Source organism: Engraulis encrasicolus, chromosome 1 (assembly GCF_034702125.1).
Source record: "Engraulis encrasicolus isolate BLACKSEA-1 chromosome 1, IST_EnEncr_1.0, whole genome shotgun sequence".
Taxonomy (NCBI): Eukaryota; Metazoa; Chordata; class Actinopteri; order Clupeiformes; family Engraulidae; genus Engraulis; species Engraulis encrasicolus.
Window position 1 is genome coordinate 50,069,951 of NC_085857.1, and position 12,337 is coordinate 50,082,287.

General features: G+C 42.0%; 1 protein-coding gene across 1 annotated transcript; it reads right to left on the bottom strand.

The window, feature by feature from the left end:
* Nucleotides 1–7,497: 7,497 nt before the first annotated feature.
* Nucleotides 7,498–12,337, bottom strand: LOC134458009 (microfibril-associated glycoprotein 4-like). The gene is made up of 5 exons (XM_063210080.1): nt 12,332–12,337; nt 11,981–12,181; nt 9,598–9,694; nt 8,234–8,401; nt 7,498–7,906 (listed from the first exon to the last, which is right to left on the bottom strand). Exons 1-5 carry the CDS (start codon nt 12,335–12,337, stop codon nt 7,653–7,655), a joined length of 726 nt encoding a protein of 241 aa, XP_063066150.1. The 3' UTR covers nt 7,498–7,652.

Here is a 12,337-nt window from a genome sequence, read left to right on the forward strand (position 1 = left end):
CATCATTTTAGTAGTAGTAGTAGTTAGTAGTAGTGGTAGTGGTAGCGGTAGTAGTAGTCTTGGAATAAAGTGATGAAATAGGAGAGGATTAAAGAATTGTAGCCCTCTTGTTTGCAACAAGGACTCCCATCCTAACTAGTCTTTCAATCAGCACCTGTAACTTTATATGTGCTATGAAGCTTGTGTCTTACTCGTTAAGTTATCAGCTGTATTACAAAATAACTTAATTCATACTGGCTAGAGATTCCCTCAGACTATTTTGACAGCATGGTCCTGGAGTTTTAGTTAGAAGAGTTTGCATGCATGCAGTATTCAATATCAGGTGAATATTGAAGGCACAAAAGTTCATATTGGCACCAGACAACCATGTGGTTCTTGTCACATTGTTGCGATCTAATTCAGCTACTTGCATCATTATAATTTTATACCGCTGCAATGCTGACAAGTAGATTGCAGGTTAGCAGCAGTGATTACAACAACCATGGTTTGTATACTTGTAGACAATGTTCATTACTTTTAAAGTTCATCATCACATTGATCCAGGTGAGATGATGGAAGCCGAAAGGAAGCTTTGCAGCATGCAAAAGCGTTCAGATATGGTGGTGGATTGGGGGCGGGGCACAGTTCTACAGTCAGGGTACCTCTGTCGTGGTGACTGTTGGCCGGGATGGGACTATTTTATGGTCGCATAGGAAAGTAAAAGTTGATTAGAGATGATGACACATAGGAGGAGACAGTTTGTAAAGAGGTATCCTGATTGTAGAACTTCCCGCCCCCCATCATCCTCCCCTGACCGAAGTGCCCTGAGCATGGTGGTGGTATCCTTACTGAAATCAATGCCTATGTTGTCATTGTCCTTCCAGGTACCAATTTCGTTGTACCTGTACAATGACAATTAAGTTACATTCAAATATTCATTCAGGTGTTCCTCATTGAATTGCCAATGACGGATGGTTGCATACAACAATATGAATGCAGATACCTAATGCACCATCAATGACAATGGCAAGCTACCTTATTAAGTCAACTCATAAGATGCAGCTAGTGATTGAAAGTTAAGTGTGTATAAAATCATTTGTCACAGGCCAGAGCATTGAAAGTTCCTGACTTGTTTAATACATTTCATTTTTTTTTTTCAAATATTAAATCACCATCAAGGAAGTCAAGGTTGCATCAAGGAAATCATATCAACACCTTGTTTTATTTCCAGAGGTTGCTTTTTTCTATGGTACTTCTCTCAACCATCTTGAATTTATTGCTAACGTAGCGCCAGTGAGAACATGTTGCGTAGTCACTTGATCATCTGGCCGATAGTACACTTAAAAAGATGAGGCCAGAATCCCTGGAAAAAATCAGAAATACTGAGCTGGACAAACAGCTTTGCCTGGGCCCGGGATAAAGTCGTCTGAAGAGAACCCTTCCCAATACATGCAATGTAATGAGTACCCAATCTTGATTCCCCCATGTCCTTGGCCCAGAACAATTCACCACTTCCGCTTCCCTCTGCACTATTTGATCACAGGCTTATGTCACACCGCAATGCTCTTTACGATCATGAAAAGGAATGAGGCAAAACACCATTCTATTTTTTTGCTATGTTGTTAATAAAAATATCCTCTTATAGACACAACAAAAAACAAGTTCACAGCTGGTGTCATACTTTGGAGGTATTGCTCTAAAAATTGGTGGGGTTTTTTTCATGACGCCACTTTGGATGGATTTGAGGGATGCATGCCACACTGCATTGAGATTTGAAAAGGCATTATACAAATAAAGGGGCAAAACACCATCCCAATTTTTAGATATGTTGTTAATAAGAATATCCTCTTCGAGAAACAACAAACAGCAAGTTCACAACCGCTGTCATATATTGGAAATATTGCTCCAAACAATGGTGTTTTGTTTCCTTCCCTTGATGCTGACTTCCTGGAACTATTTTGGAACTATGCCGTTGGCTCCATGAGCCGCCATCTTTGTGTGAAAATGGAACACAAAAATTAAGGGGATTGGCCACCTTCTTAGGATGGAATTGAGGGTAAAGTCAGATATACTGAAATACTGAGCTGAACAAGTATAAAATCACCTATTTGGTATCAGAGATTTTAGGTTTTAGTGTACACTGACTTGGCTATTCATTTTAGGTGTAGTAAACCCAATTTTTTTCTAAGGTAACAGGGCTCCTAAGGTACACCTGCATGTCACACAGGAATGAGTTTTTAAAATTCATTATAAAAATAATGGGGCAAAACACCATCCCAAATTTTAGATATGTTATGAATAATAATATTATCTTTCAGAGACACCAAACAGCAAGTTCACAACTGGTGTCATAGATTGGGAATATTGCTCCAAATAATGGTATAAATTAGTTTTTGCCCATTTTTGGACCTCTGCATCTCAACAACCATTGGACCCTTATATCAAATATGATGTGATGTGAAAGTCATGGCACATATCTGACCATGTACCAAGGATGAACCTTGAATGTTGAAATTTGAGGTTTTTATGGACATCTGAAAACCCTTGCAATTTTAATTTCAAAGAAAAGTAGAGGGCCAGTATTAAGGTGTAATTTGACATACAGTGCTGCAAATTGTAATGTATGCTCATCAGGTCTATGACTCTTAGCCCTGAAAAAATAATGGACCTACCACAAATAGTTTTGGAGATAATTAAGTCTGAATATGGTCACTCAGGCAGTGACGCCAAATCAGGGGGAGGGGGTGTCCTTATTTACAGATTTTTTGTGGAAAAAGTATGCACAGCTGAAATCTGCAATGGTGGATATGTTCTATTGGATGTTGAAGCCATCACATATATTTTTTTCAAGCAAATCCGAGGGGGTCGAGTGGGGACCATTTGTTGATTCCAGCTGGAATGACCCTTGGGCTTCAGGGCCCACTTGACTCTTGGGCCCCTGGGCCTGGGCCTGGTAGGCCCGTTCAGTAATCGGTCCCTGGTTGTGATTAGGGATGTTAACAGGTAACCGTTTAACCGATAGTCGATCAGATCAACTTTAAGCGGTTAAAATTTTCTGCCACCGGTTAACCGGTTGTAATAACAATAATAACTAGAAATGCACCCAGAGTGTGCAGACCTCCGCCAAGGACGTTCAGTTTGTTTTTAGACAAATAGGATAGTATTTGTGTGATGATGTGGTGTCATTTATGCAGGTTTATACACCATTAGTGTGGTCAGAGAATTAAACAGTGAAGTTGTAACTAAATTATATCTGTCTTTTTTATAGGGCCTAATTAGGCTAGGCCTACCATGTCCTTGATTAACTGTGGTCTGTTAACATGATTAACCTTAAATGCAGTGGTGTAGTCTACGTAGAACGCAGGTATACGGAGTATACCCACTTCTAAATTTTAGGGGCTTCAGTAGGCCTATCCACTTGAAATTGATTGATCCATTATTTTGAATGGCATAAATATATACAGTATACCCACTTCAAAAAATGCTCGAATATACAGTATACCCACTTCAAAAAAGTAGACTACACCACTGCTTAAATGTAATGAACTGGATAGGTCTACCTTTCCCTCCTTGGCGCTGCTACCTGATTAAACTGTTCGTCGTTATTAATTTCTCCACTCGTTCATTATTCATTCATTATTTGTAAAGTAGCCTAGGCTAGAAGAACCAGTCTGTGTTTCGCATGCTGTTAAGCAAAAGGCTTGCTGTAGCCCCTTAATGCGCGCCGTACCTCCAGTGGCACGCTGTAATAGTCATTGAAATGTACCAACCTACCATAGCACTACAATAGTACGACACAACACAGGCCCTTTAGTAATGCACCACGACTTGGTCACCATACTGGTAACAACAAATGTATAAAGCCGCGTCTTAAAACTGACAAACTTCAACTGGACAGACGAGACAAGGGTGATTTGTTGACAGGGAAAAACTCGGAGAACAATAAACTCAGAGAAAGCTGCGACGATATGCCTACGAAGGGTGGATATTAAAAAAAAAAAAAAAGGGCGGTGAACAGTTCCACGGATCCAGTTCACTACATTTAGCCTACATTTGTAAGCTACAAACTTCAACTGGACAGACGAGAGAAAGCTGATTTGGTTGACAGGGAAAACACTCCGCGAAAGCTGCGACGATATGCATCACCCTGATTGATTACATTGATAAGGCTACATTATGTTTTGGTGCTATTGGCTACCCACGCACCTGGCTTCAGCCATGCAGGCACAGCAAATCCGCGCGTTCTGTGTGCACTCTGTCTGCCTGGCTTTGTGGTGACTGTCGCAGCACAACTTTGATTAATCTTTCATGTAGCCTGTAGTGAACCGGGTACCTTTCCCTCCTTGGCGCTGTCTGTTATCCGTTATTCGCCGTTATTAATATTATCTCCAGCCTTCGTGAACTTCAACTGAGCCAGGAAACACTCGGAGAACAATTAACTCCGCGAAAGCTGATTTGGTTGACAGGGCAAACACTCTGCGACGATAGGCCTATGTGTGTGTGCCATATTGTATATTATTATTATTATTATATATCATTTGGTGTGCTATTGGCAGCCACGTAGGCACAGTAAATATGCGCGTAATAGCCTACATTCTGGCTGTGGTCACTGTCAATCAATCCACCTCGCAGGCACGCCCTGTCATAGCTCAATTCACCTCGGCCACCTAGCTTGGATAATGTGGTTGGGCAGCTTGTACTGATAACACTAGAGTGGACCCCGCCCCCCCTTTTCATGTGCTCAGTGCTCACCCGGCCACCTTGTGGCAGGCTGTGAAATAGCAGTGCGAACATACAATAACGAACACACACACAAACCCAGGCGATCACATAACCTCCTGGCGGAGGTAATAATGTCAGGTCACATACCCTAATGTACAGTAATGTAACGTAACGTAATACAATGCCATGTAATTACCCCCAGGTGTCCCAGGTGAGACGAGGCCCAGGCTAGGCCCAGGCATGGCCCACACAGGCTGTGGCCACAGGAGAGGAGCAGGGGGTCGTCAAACACCTCCTGACACACTGGGCACGACAACTCAGCCTCCAAAGATGCCATTGCTGCACAGAATAGAGCAGTCAGGTAAAGGATGTGTGAGTGTGTGTGTGTGTGTGTGTGTGTGTGTGTGTGTGTGTGTGTGTGTGTGTGTGTGTGTGTGTGTGTGAGTGTGAGTGTGTGTGTGTGTGCCTGTCTGTCTGCCTGCCTGCGAGCGTGCGTGTGTGCGTGTGTGTGCGTGCGCGCGTGTGTGTGCGTATGTGTGCGTATGTGTGTGCGTGTGCGTGTGTGTGTATGTGTGTGTGCATGCGTGCTTGTGTGGGGGTTTTTGTGTGTATGGTTTTTTTACATTATAAAAGTACATTTGATCCATGAAATCCAATTTAAAAAGCAATCAAAGTGTCTGAGAGTCATTTTTTAACTTACCACTGTCTTCTTATTTCAAATCCAGTGGGCCTATACTGCGTCATGTGCTGACCATGTTACTCCATCAGCCTGTGAGAAGTGAGTTGCTTTTCCTCCTGTTCCTTGTTGAATTCTACACAAACATTCTACAGCTTTCATGGAAACTTACGTTTTTTTTTTTTTCAAATCCGTCATGACATCATAGTGAGAAGTTTTAAAATGTTCTAAGTTCTAAGGTTGTGTTTTTTTTTTCATCAGCATACTCCCCTCCACATTGTTGTAGTCTAGTTGTCTGTCTGTCTGTCTGTCTGTCTCTCTCTCTCTGCCTAAAATGCCCCTCAGCTATCTTACTCTTTCCTCCCCTCTCCCCCTCTTCCCCTCGTTGCTCTCTCTCTCACTCTCTCTCTCTCTCTCTCTCTCTCTCTCTCTCTCTCTCTCTCTCTCTCTCTCTCTCAGCTGTGGACCAGATATGGTACTGTAGCTCCTCACTCCCAATAGCACGGCAAACTATTTGTTGCTCTCTCTATCTGTATTTGTATCTGTTTATTTCTCTATTTCTCTATTTTTCTATATTTCTCTCTCTCTCTCTCTCTCTCTCTCTCTCTCTCTCTCTCTCTCTCTCTCTCTCTCTCTCTGCCATAGACAGCCATATCAGTAGGTCAGCAGTCACGTCCCAGTACAGACCCACATGAGGAGGAGCTAGATAACAGGGTGTATGTACGTACTGCCACAGCCACAGCCACAGCCACACAGCCACACAGCGCACACGCGCACACACACACACACACACACACACACACACACACACACACACACACACACACACACACACACACACACACACACACACACACACACACACACACACACACACACACACACACACACACACACACACACACACACACACACGGCTCATTGATTGATTGATTGATCTTGATCTTTCAATCCCTTACAATAAGGCCACAGCCGGGTAGATATGACAGTCAAGACTTCAGCTGTAGACACAAAGAGCAACAATTTTTTTATGTTGGCTTGTTGTGCCTTTATTGACAACAGGACGGCACAGATAACAACAGGAAGAGACTAGGAGAGAGAGATTAGAGAGAGATATGAGGTAGGGCTGGAAAATGATATACAGAAGGCCGGACGTGAACCTTATCCTCATGGGCATGCAACCCCATTTGTGTTTGGGTGGCTTCGTGCGCTGTGCCAGAGCACTCTGACAAACAACTCTTGACAACTGTTCTCAGACGACTATGAAAAGAACAGACCAAAAAGAAAAAAAATACACAGACACGTATCTAAAGAACACTATGTCTGACTGTGTCAGACTGTTGATTGAGACAGTAAATGACAGCAAATAGTAAATGCAAGTGGTTTGATTAAATGATGGCAGTTCTATGCAGAGCATTTAAAATGTAAACAATGTGTTATTTGATTCCTTAGTAAGTGGATAGCCTAGATTAAATAGATGCTAGTCTTTCAATTAAACAACATTAAGTTCTACACAGGCCCTTCAGGGTAGTGTTGCTATGGCATGCCCTCTGCCTCCATCTAGTGGGCACTCTGCTGAACTAAAGGAATTTGATTTTTTTTTAATTGCAGTGGAAAGCACCAGAGGATTATTAAAAAATTGTGAAGTGTGAAGTAAACCAAATGAACAAAGCTCTGGCTTGCTCCTCCTGTGCTATCGTCTCACTTCAAGCTATTTCAATAATTTAAAGACTTTTAAAGTCCCATCGTTGCAATTTGAATGTCAGGGCTACCTACAAAGTCTTAAACAACTTTGAGTTTTTTTTAATTGTTATTTTACAAACAAGGTCTAACTGCTTTCATGGCATTGTTGAGAAATCTTACCTTTAAGTTCACGCGCAGGCTTGACTTTATTGAGCAAATGAGCTTATCGAAAAACTAGTTGATCCTATTCATGTCTCTGGGAACACTGGTATATGTGTCTTCATTAGCTTCCCATTTTTATTATATGTATGAATGTTTAATGTATATACAGTGAATGATGTAATGTTTCCACTGTGGGCCTTGAGCCTGTAATAAATTGTTTAATGGCCTCGGCCAGCAGCTGCTAGAACTTCACATCGTTTGCCAAGATACCCGCTTATTTCATTGTCTCAAGCTACGACATGCCTCATCTACAAAGAGGAGAGAGAGAGAGAGAGAGAGAGAGAGAGAGAGAGAGAGAGAGAGAGAGAGAGAGAGAGAGAGAGACCTTGAGATGCCCAATCCTGCACAAATCCTGCATGAATCATGATGACTAAGCTACTACAGGTTTAATCTTCATAGTGATAGACTTGAGTGAATAGTGGTACCCCTTAAAGGCATTCCAATTTACACCGAGGCCATGGTGGCTTACAGCACCCCACAGGTACACCCCATTTGGATTGGAAGAGTGGCAACGCTCATACCAATATCCACCCAAATACAAGGCAGCACAATTTGAAGAATGTAGGTCTTGATCCTTGTCAAAAGTGCTGAATTTCATGTCATTATGGACAGAGAGTGAGTCACCTAAAACAAAACACACACAACAAAACAAAAACATGGACCATTCATATGTAATTTTTTCCAGGAAATGTCAGTGCTGTATTTATTTGTGTCTGTGTGGTAAGACAGTGGCACAGTCACAAAGCCCCTCACCACCTCAATTCACATTTTATTTGGCTTGAGTCAAGACTTCATGCTTTTCACAATTTCATCAGGCAATAAGTAAATTAGGATGTGCTACTTTGAATCCAATTTTAACCATGCTCATCTAATCTCCAGAGTGCCCACAGGAAAAGGTAACAAATACACTGCTCCCCGATTTAGCTTTTCACATTTCCATCTTTGACTTACCAGCGCCTCCATTGGTGAAACCACTGACAGTCAGCTTGTATCCGTCCTCTGGTGAGCCGACAGAGAAGCTGGAGTATTTGGCAAAAACCCTGTTGCCCTCAAAGTCCTCCATGTCCACTCGCAACTCGTACTTCTTCTTGCTGGTCAGCAGGTTGAGTGTTTCCAAACCTGTAGCCGAAAAACAAGAGGTGCATTACACTGATGCACTGGATGCACTTCTCCAATGTAGGTTAGCACTGAAGCATTGTGGTTCAAACCTAACTGCACACCCAAAATGGCTATTTCTCACAGTCTTAAACCAACATAATTTGGTTAGTGCACTCTACCTTGTTGCTAAATTATGCATGGATTAATAATAGAATATAATAATAATAATAATAATAATAGAAAGAATTGTTAAAATTGTAGGACGCATCAAGGGGGCTTAGGATAAATGGCATGCCACCAAGGTTTCTCACACGTTAAAAGCAATGACCAAACATCACACAGTAAAACATTACAATGATTTCAGAGTAATTTACTGTGAAAATTCACAGCTAATTACTGTGATGTTCTGGTACACTATGCTACTGTGATGGTCACACGGCACACAGCAAATTACTCTGAAATCATTGTATCACTTGCCATTTCTCACCTAATTTGCACATCACAGTATTTTACTATGCTCTTCAAAGATTACCAGCATGCCAAAGTGATGAACTAGGAAACATCACAGTAAACTAATGTGTGGGTGGAGTATCTATTGAGTTATTAGTGCATCGGGGCACAACTTCAGTCATACACAGTTTGGACCAAAGACACTTGACACAGAAGAACAATCTCTCGGGGGGAAATGCATTGGCCACGGTGTAGTACAGGGGCATTGCCTGAGGACACGAGTGAATGGAAAATTAACTCCCTTGCAATTTCCGTACTCCACAAAATCTGGAAACTCTGCAAAAATGTGCCGAAAGAGGATATCCGGTTGTGAGTGTTCATTTTGTGGCCAAATTAACTCCAGCTGTTGGTCAGCAGTAATTGCTGGGGGTCATTAAGGACAGCTGACAAACATTCACGCTGTCCTATGACCTGTTCCACACTCCGACCCTCGCGGAAGTGGCATTGCATGCTTCCTGCTTCCAATACTGACCGTAGAAGTATAATAAAATTTCCGTACTCCGCTCGCCATCATTTCGTACTACGCTGTTATGACGTCACTAAGCCCTCCTGTCTCTACTCTCCTTGATTGGAACCAAGTAAGTTGCTAACTTAGATGTTGTCTAGAAACGCAGCCCTGATCATAGCTCACTTGTGGTATGGTCTGGTTTGAACCAGGCAAGCATACACATAACTGCAGTCAGTGATCTAATAGAAGTACATCTTACCCAGCCAGTACTCCCCAGACGCGTCCCCGAAACCTTCTTTATACTGATGCCAGGGCCTGTAGAAGTTCACTGTACCATCCATTCGCCTCTGAAACACCTGCAGAAACACACACACACACACACACACGCACGCGCACACACACACACACACACACACACACACACACACACACACACACACACACACACACACACACACACACACACACACACACACACACACACACACACACAAAATCACACACACAGGTACACTGTAACAAATAGCTGTTTATTTACGGCAATTCTGCAACAGCATTCTACTGTTTTTCGAAAAAACAGACAACTACTGTGAAAATATTACTTTTAGTCACATATTGAGCATAAACAGTAAGTACTGCACAATAGCAGTATTCGCCGTTGTGGAAAAAAACTAGAGATGCACCGGATCCTGATTTTTAGGATCCTGCCGGATACCAGATCCACTGCTTAAGATCCTGCCGGATCCGGAACCGGATCCTACAAAAGGGTTGAAACATATAGTCTACTCGCACACGTGGGCCCTTTTTATTACGTTGGCGCAAACTATTTTTTAGACTCATTGGCTTATTGCCACACTGCCTGCAATAGCCACTTCCAAAGGGATTTCACTCCATGCAGTGATTGGGGTTGTGAAAGACTGAAAAGCCTAGGCTAGACATGCACCAGACCCTGATTTTTAGGTAACATGCCGGATACCGGATCCACTGCTTAAGATCCTGCCGGACCCGGATCCTGTGAAAACTCTATTATCCTGACGGATCCGGAACCGGAACCGGATCCGGTGCATCTCTAGAAAATAACAAGTTATTTTAGGCAGCACTATTGAAACCCATTCATCCTCCACTTGGCCGTGATCACCATCAAACTTCAATACCACCTGAAGAACTGAAGTCATTCTGACTGGTTAAAGATTATCTGATACTACCAAGCATGATGAAACAATTTCTAAGGAAACTCCAATACTTAAAAAGTGCTTGATGCAGCAAAGTGTGAGTAGCATTTTGATAGTGATGAAAGTATGAATGGCTGAAACATTTTAAGAACTTGTAACACTCAGCCCCATCTAAATCAATCTGCTAATCAGTGCCTGGCCTCACCTGAGTAGGGCTGTTATGCCATTATTCAATTACGGGCGTCACCTGCCAAGGGCCTGATGACTCTGGTCACATGGTACTCTTGCACCTGTATATAAATCTGGACTATCAACACTTCAGTTGCTTGCCTGCCTGCTGGCTGGCCTGCATGGCACAGCATAGCACTTGTTTGCCTACAAGCTTGCCTACAAGCTTGCTTACATGCTTGCACACTTCCTCTTTGTGAAAGCTTGCTGTATGTGGCATCATTTGTGGCATTGTTGCATATAATGTGCCTGCTGCAAATTAGGCTAGCTTGTAGTGCTGCTTGTTTGCTGTGCTACTTGGTGCAAAATAATTTTTTAAAGACTGACCAGTGCTATATTCATCATTGGCTCATCAAGAGATACAGTAAAAAGCCCACCTTGCACACTATCATTGTAACATAGCACTGCATACTCTGAAATTTTATTCATGCCCACACTTTCAAAGGACCACCGCAAACCATTTTCTCAATACAGCATAGCGCCATAGTATCATGCTCAAGGCACTCCAGTCATGGTGAACGATGGGAGGGTGGGGTGGTAACATGGCCAGGGTACCACAGTTATGGAGAATGATGGGTGGGGTGGGAAGTTGCCATGGCCATATTCATGAATACAACTATGACCCAGTATTTGCCCGTCATCACACAGTACAATTCAACTTTTTAACTGAAATGTACTGTTATTTTACTCATACTACTGCATAAATATTGTAGAGCACTTTTAGTTTAACAATACTAATACTGTGAACGTTCTGTAGAGTACTGTTATTTAACAATTCAATTGCTGCTGAAAAAATGTTATATACTGTGATACATTAAACAGCAATGAGCTGTATTTGATTTTTGGTGTGAAATAACAGTAGAATTACAGGTAAATATAATTGCCAGTAACTGCCGCTATTTTGCAGGGAAATTTTCTTACAGTGTAGGCACCAACTTAATTGTCCCATCCATTGTCATTTGTAATTATTTTCAGTCTGACAGTGCAATCCACCTTTGAGACATTTGTGCACATTTACACATAAGTGCAATGCACACAGTGAGCACAGATTCAAACACACACACACACACACACACAACGCACGTGCGCGCGCACACAGACACACACACACACAGACACACACACACACACAGTCTCATAATTACAATTGAGATGTATTTGTTTATTTATTTATTTGCTCATTTATTTATTTATTTATTTTTCTATCCATTTCTAAATAACTGATGTGGCATGTTTACTTACAGTCCATCCTGCTCCCTCATCCTTGCCGTTCTGACAGCCCATGTCACAGTAAACATTGACAGGGAAACTGATGCCATTGGGGTAGATAGTGTAGACTTCACTGTCCGTCTTTCCATGTGAAAACAGGTCTTCACAGTCCAAAGGAAAATGGATATCACCCAGTACCAGCAAAGGTAGCAAGAGTACTTCTACAAACCTCAGCTAGCCACAGACAAAGCAAATGGACAAACATTAAAATATTTATTTTCTTTAAAGTCTTTGATTTGTTATGTATTTCAGTTTATTTAATAAACAATTATGAGAAATGTATAATGTATAAAATGGATACAGCTATAAAATGAGTCATCTTACCATCAT

Bases quoted from the DNA above. Each gene is read 5' to 3' on its own strand.
- LOC134458009 (XM_063210080.1), bottom strand. The intron at 8,402-9,597 runs GTAAGATGTACT...TTTCGGCTACAG, and splicing joins GTCTGGGGAGTACTGGCTGG to GTTTGGAAACACTCAACCTG. The intron at 7,907-8,233 runs GTAAGTCAAAGA...GTTTTGTTTTAG, and splicing joins TTTCACCAATGGAGGCGCTG to GTGACTCACTCTCTGTCCAT.